The following is a 21,204-nucleotide window of genomic DNA, read 5'->3' on the forward strand; positions in this document are numbered from 1 at the left end:
GCTAATATCATTTCTGAACATAGCTGAAGTAAACGTGGATGCATCATTGCATTTTCTTAACAAAATATATAATCAGAAAGGAGTGCTAAAGCACATTGGTTAATGGATGCACCTTTTCAAACATCATTAAACTTGTGAGACCATTTTAAGCTGAAACTACATATGCAAAAGTGCTTCTGTTTTTACTTTTGCTATGGATGACAACGCTTAAAGGGGGTTGACTAAATGAAATTTACTGTATTATTATGTAATGTAAATACAGTAATGGTATCATCTATATGATTGACCTTTACACGTAATGTGGGAGCAATGTCTCACATGCTAGTTTGCATGCCTGCTACTGATTCTTATAATGCAAATATAACTTCAAACAAGGTTCTACTCTAAAGATAAAAGCACTGACTATTTTCTTTGAATGCACAGGCTGGTCAACTCAGTTTGGTAGTGGGGTCCCATGTTTGGATTGAGGACCCTGATTTAGCTTGGATAGATGGAGAAATCCAGGAATCAAACAATGAAGAGATCACGGTTATGTACGAATCAGGCCCGAAGGTGAGTCCCCTGAATCTATTGTAAATCCATATACATGTGTGCTTATTAGCCCATGCATGTGTGTACAAATACACACACACACACACACAATATTTTCCTTTTTTTTTTGTGGTAAAGTTCATTCCCTTACATTTTCTATTGATCTTGGTATAATATTTTGTTTGATCCTTCATATATAGTACATCTCTGCAATGCTTTGTACATTTCGAGGCAATTTTGGGTTTGGTGTGCATTATATGGGTCAAAAGGAATAGTATGGAACATGATAGAGTTTATTCTATCTCGATGCATCTAATATTCTCATGGTAGATACTTTTTTAGCAAGGCATTGTATAGTTTTAGCTAAAATCTTGTGAAGAAATTTCTTTGCTAGATTCTCTACTATTACTTTAAAGTTAATTTACTTCACTTACACTATGAGGTTTTGACACTGTTAAAAGTACTCAACACTATTGCAGGTTGTGAGCAAATCAGTTAACATGTATCCCAAAGATCCAGAGTTCCCACCTAATGGTGTGGAAGATATGACAAGATTGGCATATTTGCATGAACCAGGAGTACTTCAAAATTTGCATGTTCGATATGCTATGAATGAAATTTATGTAAGATATCACATTTGTCTTGTGGATTGGCCTCTCTATTCTATCCTGTGAAGTGTTTGGAGATGTGCTTTGTTTTGTTGTTACAGTTATTGCAATGAAGCTTTAACTTTTGCTGATGGTGTTTGCAGACATACACAGGAAATATATTGATAGCCGTGAACCCTTTTCAAAGGTTACCTCATTTGAGTGCAACTAGTACCATGGCAAAGTATAAAGGTGCGGCTTTTGGTGAGCAGAGCCCACATCCTTTTGCAATTGCAAGTTCTGCATATAGGTATCTTGTTGCTGCTCAGTTTTTTGTGCCTTGGTCATGACTTTAAAGTATTCTATGATTCAAAAATGATTATAGACTAGAAAAAAAAATTAAAATTAATGATAAAACTCTCTACCGGTAGTGACCCCAAACCAGATAATTTTATACTCCCTCTGTTTTTTTTTATTATCATTTGTTTCTTATAAAAATGACCACGGGTAGAGGTTCATAAGGAATGAAATAGATTTGAAATATCAATTTCGACAGCTGAAGCACTACATTATATGATGTTGGATAGATAGTGTCAAACTGTGTCCTCCTTAACTTTTTAGAAAACTTAGCATATTTTTGTACATTATAACAAGCCATTCTAAATCACTGAAAGAGTAATATTTTTTTTATTTAATTACTCATTTAGTTCTCATACCTGCCTAATTTTTTTTCGTTTTAATCCTTACATCTAAAATTTACTTGTTTTAATCCCTATACCTACACTTTTTAATCTGTTTTAGTACCTGTCAACCAAAATTATAGAGACTAAAACAGATTAAAATGTGTATCTGTAGTGTAGGAACTGAAATCGGTTAAAAAATATATAACGTAAATTGTGTAGGTATAGAGCCATCTGCAAACTGGAGTGTACACCATTTGATAATTTTTTCTTTGGGTTTTGCATCCATCACTAAAATTTGGCTTGTGTCAAAGATTCATAGCAAATGATATATTATGAAAAAAGATGTATGTGCATTCACTAACAAAGATAATTATCTGCAGCAAGATGATAAACGAAGAAACAAGCCAATCTATTTTAGTTAGTGGAGAAAGTGGTGCTGGTAAAACTGAAAGTACAAAGATGCTTATGCATTATCTTGCATTTTTGGGAGGGAGAGCAGCAACTGAAGGGAGGTCTGTGGAGCAACAAGTTCTGGAGGTAAGAAACAAAATATTAAGGCCATGTTTGATTGTGTTTTTTGTTTTTATTTTTAAAAATGTTCTATAAAACAAATTTCAAAAAATGATTGTTAGATAACTGAAGTGAGGGAAGAAACTGCGATAGAGAGAAAAAATAGAAAACCAAAATGTTTTGGTTTTAAAAAACTTCTCTTAATCTCTGTAGTTGTCCTTAAGTTTTAATTCCTATATGAGAAAATTGTAAGTTTTAGTTCTTATATATGCATAAAAATTAAATTTTGCTCCATATCATTAACATCAGAAACAAACTTTCTTGCGATATAAAATCACTACAAAAACTTTGGTGATAAACTTTCACCACTTGAAAAAATTTATAGGAAGGAAAACTTACAATTCTCTTGAATAGGAACTCAGACTTAAAACAAAAACAACTATATACTAAGTAAAGAGTTTAACATTTTGTTTATTTGTTTTTGAAAACTGGAAACAAACAATCATACATGCCTGAGAAACATAAATATAATCTTGTATGTTATTATTCATTCTGGTCAATTGTTATTCACACTTCTGCAGTCCAATCCTGTTTTAGAAGCATTTGGCAATGCAAAGACTGTTAGGAACAATAATTCAAGGTATTGAATTTATTGTTCAGTAAGGTCATCTTTTATCCATCTTTGCCATTTTCGCTGCACCCTTCCTTATTGTTTATTTGGTTTAAAGTCTGTCCTAAGCTTACATAGTATAATTTCAGTCGTTTTGGTAAGTTTGTGGAGATTCAGTTTGATCAAAAGGGGAGAATTTCAGGAGCTGCTATCAGAACATATTTGCTGGAACGATCTCGTGTCTGTCAAGTTTCTGATCCTGAGAGAAATTATCATTGCTTTTATATGCTTTGTGCTGCACCACAAGAGGTACATTATTCTTCCATTTGGATGATAAATTTAGGCCTATATAGTTAAGAATAAGATTTGCTTCCATGGTATGTGAAAATTTGCTTCCAAGAAAGTTCAATTAATACAAGTGAGTTCATGAATAAAATTATTGTTTTTCAAGAAATTAAAGATTGGCTTACATACTCTACTATTTTCTAACCATTATCATTTGAAAACCTCCCAAATCAATACTAACAAGATACAATTGAACAAACAACCGGTGCACCTCTTACTGGTCATTCCTAGGAAAACATATTCATCAATGAAAAACAAACCATTCATGGCCAAAATATTAGAAAAGGATACTAGGCCCCAAACATCGGTAGACTGGAGGAAAAGGTTTATTACTTTTATTAAACTAGAAAGACACTCTAGAAAATATTTGCATCACGGTTGAGTGGACTAGTCAAGGTAGCAGGCATTTATAGCAAAACGTTCGGCATGCTTCCTCCTGCAGTGGACTCCAGCAGCCGTCATTGGTGGTGTTGGTGCCTCTGGCTGTTGAACAAGAGCAGAGATAGGGTTAAAGTTTTGCTAAAGCAAAAGCCTCCAGATCAGGAATTCTGATATCAACTTGAAGGATATAATTTCTGAATGTAATTATTGATGATAAAATTGTACAAAAAGTACACATTATATAGCCAAAACAATATAAATAGTTTCTTAAAATATGACTGAAATCGTGATAATAAAGAACCTGCCCTAATTTATGTTAATTACAGTGTAATTAGAGGTGGACTTTTAAAACATTTTACGTAAATGCAATGCTCATGGTTCTGTTTATATATATATATATATATATATACAATGATGACAATAAGCTTTTTTTAAACTCGTATAAACTATCCAATCCCCTCACCACTAGCTGAATCCAAGTGGCATACAAGATTAAGGTTTAATTACTAAAGTTCATGAACATTCTTTACACGCATATGAGCTTCTAAAGTTAGTTGATCTTCTTGAACTTATCCTGAGACAATGAGCTTTTGATGTGAATTTATTTTTATTTGAGCTTTTCCATGTTTAGGATGTTGATAAGTATAAATTGGGAAATCCAAGAAAATTTCATTACCTTAATCAATCAAATTGCATTGAGCTTGATGGGTTGGATGATTCTAAGGAGTACCTTGCAACTAAGAGAGCTATGGAGGTTGTTGGGATAAATTCTGATGAGCAGGTACCCCTTTGTAACATGCCTATTGGAGAGAGTTTTCTTCTTTCTTTTTATTGTTTTCATTAGAAAATTTTGACATCCCTCTTCTCAGGATGCTATATTTCGAATAGTAGCTGCAGTACTTCATTTAGGAAACATTGAATTTGTTAAGGGAGGGGAAGATGAAACAGATTCCTCTCAGCCCAAGGATGAAAAATCCCATTTCCATCTTAAAATCGCAGCTGAGCTTTTGATGTAAGTGAAGTTTCTAATTAATTTATTGTTTCTCTAGAAGATTAAGCTTATTTTTTTTATCGGCAAATATTAGTTAGAATGTTAGTTTTGTTAGCAGAGGGGATCCAACCCACGACCTTTCCCTCCTTCTCTTTTCCCTTAACTATCCAACCCACATTATATCTCCTTCTGGAAGATTAAGCTTTAAGTCTATTACATCTATGGTAATTTATTTATTTGTTTATGTTAGGTGTGATGAGAAGTCCCTTGAAGACTCTTTCTGCAAACGTGTTATGGTGACTCGTGGTGACACCATAACAAAATCACTTGATCCAAATGCTGCAGCTCTTAGTAGAGATGCATTGGCTAAAATAGTTTATTCAAGGCTTTTTGACTGGTAATTCCTGTGATGTTTATGAAAATATAAATAATTTTATATATCTTAGAAAAGCTCACTTTAATATGCATGAGTTTCTGTAATTCAAATGATGCAAGCATCTGTTGATCCAGGATTGTGGACAAGATTAACAACTCTATTGGGCAAGATCCAGATTCAACTAACTTGATTGGGGTTCTAGATATTTATGGATTTGAGAGTTTTAAGACAAACAGGTGCTTAGCCAATACCCGTTTTTTTGCCCAGATTCAACTCATATGCTCTGTGTCTGAGTTATGATACAAAAGTTGAGAAAGTTGTAGTTTTTTACTTTATACATTAGTTAATATTGTCCACGAACCTTGATGTCATCTGCATATTATTTTGATATTCTTGGCTACGGCTGTGATCTTCGTTTGCAACCATAGTTTTTGTTTTGCTTGATGGACACACAGAGGATAAATGGTACAAAAAAGAATACTAAAGAAATAGTGGAACAAGATTTAATTTAGTTTGCCTTTTAACCAAAGTTGACATGTAAATATGACAAAAACAGGGTGTATAAAAAATGGCTATCCACTTAAAGTTTTACTTATGTGTGGATAAGTCATGTTAAGTATGGTTCATGATGCACTTCCACAAAATTCAAGCTACAAACAATTGTTTCTTCTGTTGTCAGTGTGACTGTCATGAATGCAGAATTATTGTGTTTGTGATCTATGCTTTGTACTTAATGACTATCCTGTAATTTCATAGATTGACATGTTACTAACTTTTTGAACTCTCCTATGTATTATTTAATTGATCCTGCACAGCTTTGAACAATTTTGTATCAATTTGACAAATGAGAAATTACAACAACATTTCAACCAGGTCTGATTCTTTTGTTTTCTCTATTTTCTTGGAATTCATTATCTGATAAACATCTTTTGTTGACTAAGTTAACATTTCATTATGCAGCATGTCTTCAAAATGGAGCAAGAGGAATATACAAAGGAAGAGATCGATTGGAGTTATATTGAATTCGTTGATAATCAAGATGTTCTTGATCTCATAGAGAAGGTGTAATTCACACTTCCATCCATTTTGCCATTGTAGGAAAATTCTATCAATTTACCATCTCATTCTTGTATTAAATGTATTTTTATTTTGATGGTTTCACCATTTACTTAGATAATAATAGTGATAATACATGTATTGTATAACATTTTCATGATGCCTTTTTTTCTTATACTTCCCATTCAAGTAAAAACTCCTCAGAGTAAGTTAATCTGTTATGAATAGTGAATAGCGGTTATTCTATTAATGTTACTAACTTACAACTACCTAGGTTTTTGACGAAATGATGACACTGGTTCAGTAAATTTCTTTTATCTATTTAAGAAGGAAGTTGATTGCTAGCTTGTACATATTACTGCATATGTATTTGAACTTCACTCAGTCATACTTGCTTGTTTGTATTTTATCTTTCTAATTGATGTTCACTTATAACTTCAGAAACCCGGTGGCATTATTGCTCTCCTGGATGAGGCCTGGTATGTATTTAATGACTGAATGGTTCAAGTTCTTGTATTATGGTTGTTCTTTATACACATCTATATGTATTATGTAGTGACATCTGCATATGCATATTCTTTGTAGCATGTTTCCAAGATCAACACATGAAACATTTGCTGAAAAGCTATATCAAACCTTTAAAGACAATAAACGCTTCAGCAAACCAAAGTTGTCTCGCACTGACTTTACTATTAACCACTATGCCGGTGATGTAAGTGAAGTTCATTTTGGTCTTCGTAATTTAAAATCAATGATGAAGGAAAAAAGCTTAACTTATGATGATTTTAAATTCCAGGTCACTTATCAAACTGATTTTTTCCTTGATAAAAATAAAGACTACGTTGTTCCAGAACATGCTGCTCTACTCAGCAATTCGAAGTGCCCCTTTGTTTCAGGGCTTTTCCCACCTTTACCCGAGGAAACTACAAAATCAACGAAGTTCTCTTCTATAGCCACTCAGTTTAAGGTCTGTTTTGTTTTGCCAATCATATAAATGAAGCTTCAACTGCAATCTTTGCTTGAAACACTAAATGCTACCGAGCCACACTACATTCGTTGTGTAAAGCCAAATAATCTTCTGAAGCCTGGAATGTTCGAGAACAATAATGTGTTGCAGCAGCTTCGCTGGAATGTTCGAGAACAATAATGTGTTGCAGCAGCTTCGATGTGGAGTAGAGACTAATGGAGGCCATTCACAGGGAGTAATGGAGGCAATTCGGATAAGTTGTGCTGGATATCCCACCAGAAAGAACTTTGATGAATTTGTTCAGCGGTTTACTATCCTAGAACCTAATGTTCTAAAAGCATGGTATTTCCATTTTTTATTTTTTTTTCCAGTCATCTATGAATCTAATCTGATTCTGGAATATTTGAAACCGAATAATAATAACCATATATTCGCAGCCCTGATGAGATGACTGCTTGCAAGAGGCTTCTAGATAGAGCGAACCTTAAAGATTATCAGGTGCCATTTTATCCAACTGGAATTTCTATTAATCTCACTTGTAACATTTACATTGCTTGTTGGTTACATGAATAGTAGATAATGCTACTTTGTTTCTAACATGTTACAATACCATGGGTTTGAATAAAATGTTATTTAAAAGAAAAATCCGTTTCCATTGGTTTAAGGAACACCAAAGAAAAGGAAAGGAAAGTTCCAACTAGTTACTAACAAAGTTAACTGCTATTGCATTCATGTGTTTGTGTGGTTGCTGGATATAAGATCTTAGCATAAAAAGAAAGAAAAATACTCCTGCTGAACTATTCCCATTGCAGATTGGAAAGACAAAAGTGTTTCTGAGAGCCGGTCAAATGGCAGAATTAGATGCATGTCGTGCTGAGGTCTTGGGAAGATCTGCAAGCATTATTCAGAGAAAAGTCCGCACATTTATTTGTCGAAAACACTATATTTTATTGCAGTTGTCTGCCATAGAACTTCAAAGGGTTGCTAGAGGTATCAATTATGTGAATCCTCTAGGGATGTTTATGGTTGTTTACTATGTAATCAATGAAAGACTGAATTCTGATTGTACATGTCTATTTTATGAATTTACCATAGGACAACTTGCACGACATCAGTATGAATGCATGAGGAGGGAAGCTGCTTCTTTGATAATTCAGAAAAACTTCCGCATGCATATTTCCAGAAATGCTTACAAAACTATTTATGCCCCTGCTATTTATATTCAAACTGGTATGCGAGGGATGGCTGCTAGAAATGACCTTAGATTCAGGAAACGGACGCAAGCTGCAATTGTTATTCAGGTAGGATAGAGCAGCATTTTCTTCTTAGTTTAAGAGGACTACTCTCTGAAACTTATCTCCTTAGTTTTACCTATTTATATTATATATGTGCCGCATTACCTTTGTTTTCTTTTTAATCACGGGGATTAAGATTGCATACTTGTTACCTTCCACTAACACCATAATGGAAGGAACTATGTTTACTGGACTCCCCATTGTGTATTGCTTTCCTTATTTTGGAATTCACTTTCTTTGTTAACTAGATGTCTCTGCTAAAATTTGAGTCTTGTACTTACCCTTTCTTTCAATGTAACATGTTTTTAATATTTTATAAATGACCGAACAAGCCTAAGGTTAAAGAATCGAAAATGTTGGGCAATTTTTTGTCTCTGCAATAATAATAACATATTCATATTCTATGATATTTAGTGCATCATACATAAAATATAATTAAATTAATGTGTTTTTTTTGTTATCATAGGGTCACTACAGAGGTTATTCAGCTCGTACTTATTTCAAAAAACTAAAGAAATCAGCAATTGCTGCACAGTGTTCCTGGAGAAGAACATTGGCACGTAGAGAACTTCGAAAGCTTAAAATGGTGTTCCCTCTCCCCTCTTGTATACCTATCTTAATTTTTCAACTATTAGCAAACTGCAAGTGTTTTTCATATTAGAAGCAACTAACATTCTTAAACATTTTGATTTTTTTTATAAGAATTTTATAAGTTTTGTTATTGTAAATTTCTTTATATCACTATTATCTACTACTATAGTGCTTTGCTTTTAGACTATATAATTTTGTAAGAATTCAGTTGTGTGGCTTTATTTTGTATGATCTCATGCTATTGGGGATAAGACTTGAATTGTACTTGGGCTTAAGCCCACAACTTTACTTGGGCTTTGTAAACTGACAGGTGTCAGTTATTAGAGTTAGTTAAACTCCAATTTTCTATTATAAAGGTGATTGTTGTACGTAACCTAATAGCATAGATATTGTTGAACACATGTATGCCACTGACAATAATACAACTTTAAGATTCCCCACTCTCTCTCTTTTACTTTCCTCTCTATGCAGTAAACCAGTTAGCACCAACTATTATAAAAATGTATCTGTTGGGAATGATTTTATTGTTGGGGAAGTGTTATTTCTCCCCTTTAAATGTGAAACTCTAATGCTATATCTATTTTAAATGTGATTTTTATCCTTTCAACCAGATATGCTACTACTGTTTTGTATATGAACAACTTTTATTTGTTTTCATACTTAAAAATATCTAAATTTTAACTTACTGCAGGCAGCCAAGGAATCAAAGGCACTTGAAGCAGCTAAAAATAATCTGGAAATACAAGTCAAAGAATTAACTTCGTGTCTAGAAACAGAGAAGAGAATGAGGGTAATTAATTTATTTATAGTAAATGAGAATGTAGAAGTATGACAAAGTTTCTTCATGCCTACTATTGCTAATTTGGTTCTTTTTACCTATAAAATTAATTTTGTTAATTGCATTATTTCACCAACATTCTAAATGTTTTGGTTCATTGTGATATTGAGGAAGCCAAGACACAGGAAAATGAAAAACTACAACATGCATTGCAAGAGATGGAACTTCAGCTCCAAGAAATCGAGGAAGCCAAAAAACAGGAAAATGAAAAACTACAGCATGCTTTGCAAGAGATGGAGCTTCAGTTTCAAGAAACCAAGGCAGCGCTAATTCAGGAACGAGAGGCTGCCAAGAAAGTAGCTGAGCAAACTCCAACTACACAGGAGAACCCTGTTAATGTTGTTGACAGTGAATTGATCAATAAGCTGACTACAGAAAATGAACAACTCAAGGTAAGCATTACATAAAAGTGTTTGATAAATTTCTGCTTCTGGGTGTGCATAGCATCCAAACGTATTGTTACTTTCTATGCTTTACAGGAACTAGTTAATTCGTTGGAAAAGAAATCTGTACAGGAGTTTCCTGTTAATGTTACTGACAATGAGTTGATCAATAAACTTTCTTCAGAAAATGAACATCTTAAGGTATAAATTACATAATAAGTGTTTGAAATTTATGTTATCGGGTAAATGATCATTTTTAGTCCCTAAATGTGTAAACTAGTGATAATTAAGTCCTTAAAAAAAACTAAAATTCTAATTTAGTTCTTGAATGTGAAAAAAAGTGCGACAATGAAGTCCTGTGTACAACTTAATAACAAATTGGTCCCTGAACTTTACAACTTAATGTCAAATTGATTATAAAAAAATACAACTTAATGTCAAAATAGTCCAAGAACATTACAATTTAATGACAAAATGGTCCCAGAAACTTAACAGTAGGATGCAATTATTACACCTTTTACACATTCACAGATTAAATCAGAATTTGTATTCTTCAGTGGACTAAATTGTCATTGGTTTACACATTCGGGGACCAAAATGGTCATTTACCCTTATGTTATTGCTATTGTTATTGTTTTTTTATCCTTTACAGGAACTACTTAATTCATCGGAAAATAAAACTATACAGGAGTTTCCTGTTAATGTTACTGACAATGAGGTGATCAGTAAGATCACTACAGAAAATGAACATCTTAAGGTATAAGTTACAAAATAAGTGTTTGAAATGTATGTTCCAATGAGGTGATCATAATATCCAAAAATAACTTCTGAGGCTTTGCAGGATCAAGTTAATTCTTTGGAAAGAAAAATTGATGAAGCTGAGAGGAAATATGAAGAATGTAACAGGGTTAGTGAGGAGCGCATGAATCAAATTATAGAGACAGAATCAAAGATGATTGAGACAAAGACAAATATGCAGAGGTTCTTATGTTATCCTTTGTTGGTGCTGGTTTTCATTATAGGGAATATTTGATGTTTTCATTGGTTTGATATGTTGCTTTGTTGCGTGTTAGGCTTGAAGAAAAGCTATCTGATATGGAAACTGAGAACCAAGTTTTGCGGCAGCAAGCCTTGTTGAGTTCATCATCCCGGAGAATGTCAGGAAAGCTTGCACCTGCTACAACTCCGGTAAATACAAAACAATTGCTTATTAAGTGAGGCTGTTCAATTCACATTCCCTATCAATTACTTATCATTGATATTTTTTTAATTATCCTCAATTAATTATTTTTTTAAAGTTAGTCCTAACTCCTAAGTAATTGTATTCTTAGTTGTCTATTCGCATATAATTGAGGACAATTTAGAAAATTTCAATTAAACCAAGTTAATGAGTAATGTGAATTAATAATTCTTTGTCTCAACAGTCTCTGACTATCATCCTTGTTTATCCTTACTGGAGATTGTACTAATGTCTTTTTTCCTGATCTCGCTACTACAGCCTTTGGAAAATGGTCATCAGGTAATAAAGGGCTTTTAGATTTGAAATCCCTTTAAATTTTCTTGTAATTTATACATCATCTTTGTATTTATCAAGAAAGAAAAGTTTCCCACCTGCCCTTTTATGATGTTTTTGAAGACAAGTCTATTTTCTATAGGCACTACAGGGTTCTGTTTCTTCAAAAACATTTGGTGCAGAGGATAAAGTAAGGAGATCTATTATGGAGAGGCATCAAGTATGCTCTTGCGGAACAATTGTTACTTAATAATATACTTAATTTATATTTTTATATACTTTTGTAGCATTTAGTCACATTATCTTTTTTGTTTGTTTTCCTTGTGTGTAGGAGAGTGTAGATGCTCTTTTCAAATGTGTGACAAAAGATCTTGGGTTCTCTGAAGGAAAACCTGTTGCAGCATTTACCCTTTACAATTGTCTGCTACATTGGAAATCTTTTGAAGCTGAGAAAACAAGCATATTCGATCGTCTTATACAGCTGATCGGTTCTGAATTAGAGGTTACTTTCTGTTTACTCAAACCATTTTTTCATTTGTTTGTTAGAGGCAAAAGTGTATCAGATTTAGGATTTGTTTGAAAATTTCATTCAGCCATGAAAATAAATAAAATTTTATAATTGGTTATTTAGTACCTACACAAAATGAATGCTATTCAAATGCTAATGATTTGTAGTGCTGAAAATAATGTTTTTAGTTATGTAATTCAGCTAGTGAAATACTAATTCCACAGAACTGTGATTACAACTTAATTGCCATTCCAAAGTTTCATAGATAGAGGACCTTTGGTGCCAGGGGAATAGTTTGGTAAATTTGTTTAGAGAGGCTTGAAAACTTAAAAAGATTTGAAAGGGCTGAATTTGTATTTCTTATTTAGTTGATTACAAAGGAATTTCAGGAGATTAAAAAACTGGATTACTCTTAAGAATCGAAGAATTTGTACATGATAATTAATGACAGAAATAAACTCTATTGATTACAATATTTATACTCTACAACACTCTCCCTCAAGCTAGAGAATATATATCAATCATTCCCAACTTGCAAGCAAGATCTTGAAAAACCACTATGCAGGAAGACCCTTGGTGAACACAGCAACTAACTGATGCTCTGAAATGGTGTACAATGTGTCTATAAGACAAAACCGCTGTTTAATTTCTCTTTAATGAAGTGTCAATCTATCTCTGTGTGCTTTGTCCTTTCATGTTGAACTTGGTTGTGTGCAATGTTGATGGCAGACTTATTTTCACTAAATAGTCTCATAGGAGCTTCACAGTTCATTCTGGGATCATTGGGAACAATCAATAATCTTCATCCATAACAAATCACAAACCCCTTAAGTTTTGGCTCTAAGGACGATTGAAGTGTCTATAGAACCAAGTCAGTTCAGGCAATTGAAGTTATTATTGTTTATGAATAATAACTGCCTCATAGCTCTTATTGGCTTATTGCACTCGGCATTCTGAAAACTCCTGTCACAATATCTTAAAAACGGTAAAAAAAAATGTGAAAACAAAGTAGCATTTCTATGATCATAAATGAAAACATAAAGAAAATTAAGAAAGAGTGGCATTTTTGTGTGCTTGGTGTTTAGATAAGGGTGATACATGGTTCTTTAATATGGTCTCACAAGGTATTCCACTTAACATTTTTGCAGGATCCTGACAACAATGATTGTATGGCTTATTGGCTATCCAACACATCTTCTTTGTTTTTCCATCTTCAGCGATGTCTAAGAGTACCTACAACACGGAAACCACCCACCCCCACTTCGTTTTTTGGGAGGATGACCCAGGTACCAAGTTTCTTTACAACTATCCAAGTTAACATGTGTTTAGCATAAGTTCCATGTGAACTTCTGGGCCATACTGCACATCAAAATTTTATTTGCAGATATGATTGTTTAGATGCTTATATTATACTCAGCTATGAAATTAATTAGACTGTATAATGCTTCCAAATTTTATGACCAAAAATTGAAGGCTGTCAGTAGGATGTTTTTGTCTCCTAATCATCCATAACATGCTATATGGATACATTCCTAGCTTGTTAGTGCCTAAAGTTCATTATCAATAAAAGCCAGAGAAAATGAAAGGTAAAAAAATATGTATGAATTGGTATCCGAAATCAATAAAATTTTAACTATATATCTATTATACACCTTGTTCTAGGCTAACAACTTTTGTGATAAAAAATGACAGATTCATTTTTTGGTCTGATTTTCATGTCAATTTAAGAGGGAAAAAGATTATGCTTGTCCTATAGTAGCATCAAACATACATTCATTCTTTTCATTTTAAATACAGAAATATAAATATTGGTATTTTACTTAGTAATGGTATCCTTAATAAATATTGTAACTAATGATTATAGAGATAATGCCATTAAACTCACTATATGGAATTTGATGTTTTTTTTCAGGGTTTCCGCTCATCTAATAGTCTTTCCAGCAATGCTTTTGATGTAGAGCATCAGGTCGATGCCAAGTATCCTGCCTTGCTTTTCAAGCAACAGCTTGCAGCTTATGTGGAAAAGATATATGGAATCATTCGTGAAAGTTTTAAGAAAGACTTGTCACCTCCACTTTCTTCTTGCACTAAGGTATGCAGGCTGTATTTTTTGTCATGGAGTATGTCTTCGTTTTTATGTGTTGCCAGTGTGCTGGAAATTATATATACTATTAGGATCAGTATTTTAGGCAAAGTAGAGTGATGGTAGTTTTCCTTGTTCATACTTAACTTATGCTCTAATCTGGTGTAAATCTTATCAATAACTTTGCATTGATGCCGAGGAAATTCAAAGTAACTTCCTATTGACATTGACTTTATATCCATATATTCAAATATTTTAAATTTTTTATTCTTCTCACCACTAACTCTCTGAGTCTCACTGGATGTTATTCTACTACTCTTTTGGTTTCTCATGACATCTTTATGTATTGGTTTCTTGTTCACTCATGTAAAGGAATGCATCATTTGAACACTTTTAGATTTTAGATTATTGCTTCTGTGGAAACAGAAGAGATGTCACTTTTTTCTCCTTTTCTCTAAAAAAAATTGGGGGCTCGTGGTTGGCTTAAAGATGTCTCTTGCATGCCTGTAGGCAAAGCTCAATCTATATCTAATAGACAGTGCAATATCATTAAGTTTATTCCACTTACGTATGATCATATAACTTCAGGCGGACAAAACATCAAATGACAGCAGCCAACCATCTGGTTCTTGGAACAGCATCATCGAATGCCTTAATAGATATCTCAAGATTCTGAAAGAAAACTATGTATGTGAAGGTTTGATAGTACAGTAAATCGGTATCTTTACACCTTTTTCCTTCCAAGCTCATTTTTTAAGTTATAGAGCAAACTGATTTTAAGTTTTGTCTCAGGTGCCTCCTGTTCTGGTTCAGAAGCTATTTAGTCAAATTTTTCAATACATCAATATGAAACTCTTCAATAGGTAAGATGTCTTGTTTCATTCAGCTACTTTTACAGGAATGGACTAATTATAGGCATCTGGGTTGACTTGTGAATTGGGAATGCTATGTTCTCCAGCCTTCTTTTACATAGAGAATGCTGCACATCCAAAAGTGGAGAACAGATAAGATCAGGGTTGGCTGAACTAGAATTATGGTGTACTGAAGCAACGGAAGAGGTACACTACATTCACCTTTTTATAACTTTCTTTTATGCATATTTAAGTCACATACATTGCGTGAGCAATGATTTAATTCTTATTTAGCAAATAACTATTTCTGTTTCAGTATGTTGGCTCTTCTTTCAATGAACTCAAACATGCAAAGCAAGCAGTTAGATTCTTGGTATGCCTGTTGCTTCTTCTATGAACACTTTTGCTTTATAAATAAACTTCATGTAGCCTCGGTGATACTTTGAGTAACCTTTTTTTTAGGGGTAGGGGGGCTACTATCATATTTTGCTTTCTTTATACTTTGGTGTCTAACGTTGGATGAAATTAATCCAATTGATTAACATTTTAATTTAGACATCCTTTCCCATTGAGAGACTAGTAAGATACCATGTGAAGGGACACCGTCTAACTTGGTCTTTATATAATGACTGCAACTATACAATAAGTAATATACCATAAATTTAAAATATAGTACAAGGAGTTCCCTAAATCCTTGAGCACCCATTTTTCTTCCTCATTTTAATTTTGGATGAAATCAATTCTCCAGGTTGCACTAAAAAAGGAAGAGCTATCCTATGATGATCTTACAAATGACCTCTGCCCAGTAAGTGTTTATCATATATCTGCAATTTGAGCTTTGTCTAAATCTTCTCTATATGAGCAAAAACAATGGGCAGATTTTCTCTTTTTCTTTCTTTTGTGTAGAAAGCAAACTTGCTTTTCTAACAACACTTTGTAAGAGGGGCACTTAAGCTTGTTATAGTATACTTATAAAACCAACAAACCCCATGTCTTTTCTCACTAGATGGGATCAACTACATGGATGGATAAGGACATATGGTATAACATAGGAGTAATATGTTACCAAGTTTCTGCAAATAAGACAAATTTTGGTTTTAGTCTTCCAATTTCTTTTATTAATTGGCTTAAATAGGTTAGAGATCTATGGAATATACTTGAATTTTGCAATTAATTTTTGAAATTTTTTTACTTTTTTGATGGGTCTCTAAGATTTGAAAAATTATATGAGTCCTCTCGTTAGTCTTCATCCAATATATGATGAATATCTGTTAGGTAGATGATGCACATGAAGAGTCAAGGAGTGTCACCTAAATTTTTTATTTATTTTTATATTTAATTTAATAAACTATTTCATTAAAAAAAGAAAAGAAAAAAAAGTCATCCGTCCCTCAAATCCGGCCTCTCCTCGCTCCAATCCTCTGGTCCCCTCCGAGCTTCTACCTCTGCTTATCTTTCCCATATTTGTCCTTTTCTTTTACCTCTCTCTGTCTTCTATCCCCCACCATCGTGCACCACCATTTCCACCAAACACAACAGTCTAATTCCCAGTAGATTTGGCCAAGAAAGACCTCACACAGTAATCAAAACCAGATTTGAACATATCCGAAATCCACAAATGCTTCCCAGAAGCAAAACACTTACCTAGACCCCCAAGCCCCCAGGGAAAAGAGAAGTACATGGAAGCAAGAAAGAACATTTCAGAAGATGACGTAGTTCCAACTGAAGTTCGGCGTTCCACGAAATCCGACAGCTTGTTCTTTAGATTCTGGCCACTCCCAACCGCCGTTAACAGATTCTCGTTCGAAATTGAATTTGCCACCAAGTAATCGAACGCCCCTCGACCCAGAACCTCCACCACCGTCGCTTTCTCTTCCTCATTCCATACCCCGCCCAACCCCACCTCAATCTTCATCCCCAGACCCCCAACAAAATCTCTACTTTCGTAACACCCAAATCCAGAAAACCTCAAATCTTGCGAATTCCAACCTAGGTCTCCGGAAAATCACCGAAACCTAAAAAAGGGCCAAAAGTGTAACAACTGAAGACGAACAAGGAACATTACGAGCAAACCAAATGTTCAAGTAATCAAAAGGGTGTTTGTGACATTCTTTAAGTAACCAAAAGTGTGACTTAATGTCAGAGTATTTCCTCGTTGGACCATTGATGTAATGGTGGAGCAACTCAGATGAAGAGATGGAGGACATCTCAGATCTGAAAGATGAGGAAGAAGAAGGGACAAAGAGAGAAAAAAACAAACCAAGGGCAAGTGTGGAATGTCCTATTCACTTTAACTTTATTTTTTTTAATAAAGCAGTTTATTAAATTAAATTAAATATAAAAAAAATCTAGGTGATACCTCCTGTTATTGATACCTTTGATATGGTTCCACATTAATATTGACATGTCCAATTATCAAGCATATCATTACATTTTGGATAGCTAGTGAGGATCTTTTACAAAAATTTTGAAATTTCAGAATTCAACCAAAAACAAAAAAATTTAGGAATTGGTTGACAAATTAAAGTATATTTAAGGAATCTTTAACATATTCAAGTTTTATTAATTTTTGTTTTGAAAATGATACTTATCACCATTTACTAATGATGTGGCATGTATCTAAATATGTTATAACATATGCCATCTCAAAATAGTCATTAATGTTACACATCTAGATGCATGTCACCTTATCATTAGATGATTCTGGAAATCATTTAAGAAAATATGAGGATCAAAACTAACAAAAAGAAGTTGAAGGACTATTAAAACCAAAATTCACCATATTTGTAGGAATTAAAAACACATATAAACCTATAATATGCAAAGCAAGTGGGTTCAATGTTTCTGCCTCTCTTAACATCTATATTGGCTGAATTTAGGTCCTAAGTGCTCAACAGCTTTATAGAATATGTACACTTTACAGTGATGACGATGATGACAATAAGCAAAGTGTATCAACAGACGTAAGTTCCATCTATCTATTTTTATCCACACCTTTTCTACTCATCCATTACTTTGTTGTGTGAATATTATTTACATCAATTATTGCTATGTACTTGTGTAGGTCACTACTAGATTGAAGCTTCTAATGACAGATGATGCAGATGAAGATGACAAATCTTTCTTGTTGGAGGACAACACAAGGTAAACTCAATTCATGTATTATACATGTATATATACAAAAAAATATTGTTTTAATTGAAACTGAAGTTTTCACTTTTCACTGTTTTCAAACTGCAGTCATCCTATTATCGTTGAAGAGATCTCTACTTCTGCTCTAGATAAAACCATTCCAAAAATAAAACCTCCTGCAGAACTTCTGGAGAATGCAAACTTCCAATTTTTACATGATTATTGTTAGTCCTCTTGTGGTGTAACTCGTCTTTTAAGGTTCAAAATATGTTCTCCAATTCAGCATCATGTTGTAAATCCACCCATTCTCACCCTCGCCCCTCCTTTTATTTTCTTGGTTTTTGTGGGCATCCATATATACTGTAATTAATGGTTGTGTTAGCAAAAAGGCAAGGTAGGTATCATAATATTTGTTAACATTTTCTCTCTATTTTTATTAGATTATATGTGGATGTTCACTTGGGGTGCAAATATCTGTATTAGTATGAGGAAAGAAAAGTGAAATTTGTAAAATGATAGGAGTTGATCACTTAGATTGCTCTTCTGCCCTTAAATTTGACATTGTAGAAAGCAGTATGCTACCCTCAAATGCTGTGGTGATATTGGCCATTTATGTAAGAGCATTGTAATATTGAAATTAAGAATATTTCAATTATTTATTGTACAATGATGAGCTACAATAAATCCAGTGCACTAAATATAGAAGTGTAAAGAAAATAAATAAAGCAACTGCTCCAAAAGAATTTATATCATAAGAATCTATTACACATAGATTTATTTGTAAATAGTTCTTAAATTCCTAAAATCTCTCATGCAATGATTGGTACTAGTATCAGATGAACTATATCTATGACGAATGCCACTTGTATGTTAGGATTTGAGTAATTAATGTACTCGCCACTTTAGACAAGATTTTACCTATTTACCACCACGGCTGAGGGTTATCCACACAGGCCACTACTATATGAGAATAATTGGTTAATGACCAAATATTTTTCCTAAATATCTCAGCAGCTAGCGTATTATTTATTTATTCATGCAGAAGTTTAAACTTATGATGGAAAAGTTAAAGGTTTGGATCGAATAAACAATATTTATGGAGCAGAATGGTTTGTATTCAAAGAATTAGATGCTTTTGATAGATTGGCAACTAAAGATGTGGTTTTCAATATGCAACAAGCTAGAAGAGCTATTGTTAATAATGATATTGATTAAAATCATCCTGGGGAGGAAACTAGCTATATAGGGGCAGTTGCCAAAATATAGATTGAAAGGGATTCCCCTATCGGCCTGCCAAGGTGCGCTTCCATAATCGAACTTTTTGTTGCGATTGTTATTTGTATATATTTTTTTTCCGAATTGTATTTGATATTTTAATTGCATTCTTCGTAGGAATATCCTTTTCGTTACATACTTTTCTAGTCCAACATTGTTAGGCTTTTTGGTCCTTTGATTGATCTCTCATTTTTTTTCTCGTTATTTTAATTTTTAGGAGTGTGTTATAATTCTTTTTTTTTTTTTTTTGAGAGAAGGAGTGAATAAAACCAAAGTTAACACTCTACAAATCAAATTTCCTCCTCTCTAACAAGCTGCTACTGCACGGAACAGCTCTTTGGCAACATGTTTAATGAACAAATAATATATCCTGATATGGGTAGGGAAAAGATATATACCAAAGTTCGGTGATATTTTCAACTTGTTCACGACCATAGCATCTTCACATTGGCTTCAACTAGAGTATTTTCAACTTGACCTCCATCAGAGCATCTTTCTCTAGGTCTCAATCAAAGTGTCTTCAGTTAGACATTTGTCAGAGTAATTACAACTTGGTCTCGACCAAAGTATCTTTAACTCAACTTCCACTAAAGTATCTTTATCTCGGCCTTAGCCAGAATTTGGCCTCAATTAGAGTATCTTTAATTCGACATTGGTTAGAGTGTCTTTAACTCAACCTTGTCTTAAGTATCTTTAATTTGGCCCCAACCAAAATATCTTTATCTCGACCTCAATCAAAGTATGCTCAACTTGGCCTCGACCAAAATAACTTCAACTCAACCTTGGCTAGAGTATCTTCAACTCAGCCTTGGTCAAAGTATCTTTACCTCAACCTTGACCAAAGCAATTTCACCTTGGCTTCAACTAGAATATCTTCATCTTAACCTTAGTCAAAGTATCTTCACCTCGACTTTGACCAAAATATCTTCAACCTTGCCTAGTCAGGGTATCTTCACCTCAGCCAAACAATTTTGATTGGTTTAGTGTTTATTCCTTAAAACCAAACTAAATCAACCAAAAAACCCTTATTAATGAAAAATGCATGTAATTTTTTTAATAAATTTAAGAAAAATTTAAATAGGTAAAAAATATGTTGGATTGATTTTGACCCATTAAGTGTTAATTAGATGGTCCATTAGATTTGAAAATAGGAAAGGATGAATTGTTATCCATCCAATCTAATCCAAGTCTTTTTTGTTTTAACAGGTTGATGGATTGAATTGAATTGAATTTTACATGGATGAATCATGGATAAATGGGTTCTTTTGCCACCCCCAGATTATAGGTGTAGTTTGTTATAAACACAATCTTTGTCTGATCACTTTTTTAAACATTGTTTGCTTGTTATTTTAAAGTAGAAGTGTTTGGGAAATCATTTTTTACCACCTTATTTATCAATAGATACAATTAATCATGATGAGAAAAGAGGAAAGAGAGACATATAATTGAATCCATGTCTTTGAGTTACGAAACAGAGTATTTTACATAATTATCTTGTTCCTTCGGAAGTCATATCTTTAATCTGATCAGTGATACTTGATAGAATTAACACCTGTAACATGTTGAAGATTTGTTGAACTACAGTCAACATATATTTCCTACTATGTGTTGTATAAGACTAGTTTGGAAACAGGTGTCAGATTACTATTTTTTATGTTGGGTGGCTACTTTTAGTGATGGCCGTTCTCTGTTTTTACT

At 33.3% G+C, this 21,204-nt stretch overlaps 1 protein-coding gene across 1 annotated transcript; it reads left to right on the forward strand.

Moving 5' to 3' along the window:
• The first annotated feature begins 1,031 nt into the window (after positions 1-1,031).
• Positions 1,032-18,851, forward strand: LOC100788123 (myosin-22). Its single transcript, XM_026127496.2, has 39 exons — positions 1,032-1,154; positions 1,283-1,428; positions 2,182-2,338; positions 2,893-2,951; positions 3,071-3,230; positions 4,279-4,428; positions 4,517-4,659; positions 4,889-5,035; positions 5,149-5,250; positions 5,830-5,887; positions 5,975-6,076; positions 6,512-6,549; positions 6,656-6,782; positions 6,867-7,037; positions 7,071-7,202; positions 7,270-7,379; positions 7,475-7,535; positions 7,850-8,027; positions 8,133-8,338; positions 8,799-8,918; positions 9,615-9,713; positions 9,872-10,153; positions 10,241-10,345; positions 10,797-10,901; positions 10,986-11,125; positions 11,218-11,332; positions 11,643-11,663; positions 11,800-11,877; positions 11,989-12,159; positions 13,314-13,451; positions 14,078-14,257; positions 14,837-14,935; positions 15,041-15,111; positions 15,207-15,306; positions 15,416-15,472; positions 15,848-15,904; positions 17,979-18,062; positions 18,164-18,243; positions 18,340-18,851. Exons 1-39 carry the CDS (start codon positions 1,032-1,034, stop codon positions 18,458-18,460), a joined length of 4,593 nt encoding a protein of 1,530 aa, XP_025983281.1. The 3' UTR covers positions 18,461-18,851.
• The last annotated feature ends 2,353 nt before the right edge of the window (positions 18,852-21,204 follow it).

The sequence above is a fragment of the Glycine max genome, chromosome 20 (assembly GCF_000004515.6).
Source record: "Glycine max cultivar Williams 82 chromosome 20, Glycine_max_v4.0, whole genome shotgun sequence".
Taxonomy (NCBI): Eukaryota; Viridiplantae; Streptophyta; class Magnoliopsida; order Fabales; family Fabaceae; genus Glycine; species Glycine max.

Bases quoted from the DNA above. Each gene is read 5' to 3' on its own strand.
- LOC100788123 (XM_026127496.2), top strand. From the start codon at position 1,032: ATGTATCCCAAAGATCCAGAGTTCCCACCTAATGGTGTGGAAGATATG. The intron at 11,333-11,642 runs GTAAATACAAAA...TCGCTACTACAG, and splicing joins TTGCACCTGCTACAACTCCG to CCTTTGGAAAATGGTCATCA. The intron at 14,258-14,836 runs GTATGCAGGCTG...ATATAACTTCAG, and splicing joins CACTTTCTTCTTGCACTAAG to GCGGACAAAACATCAAATGA.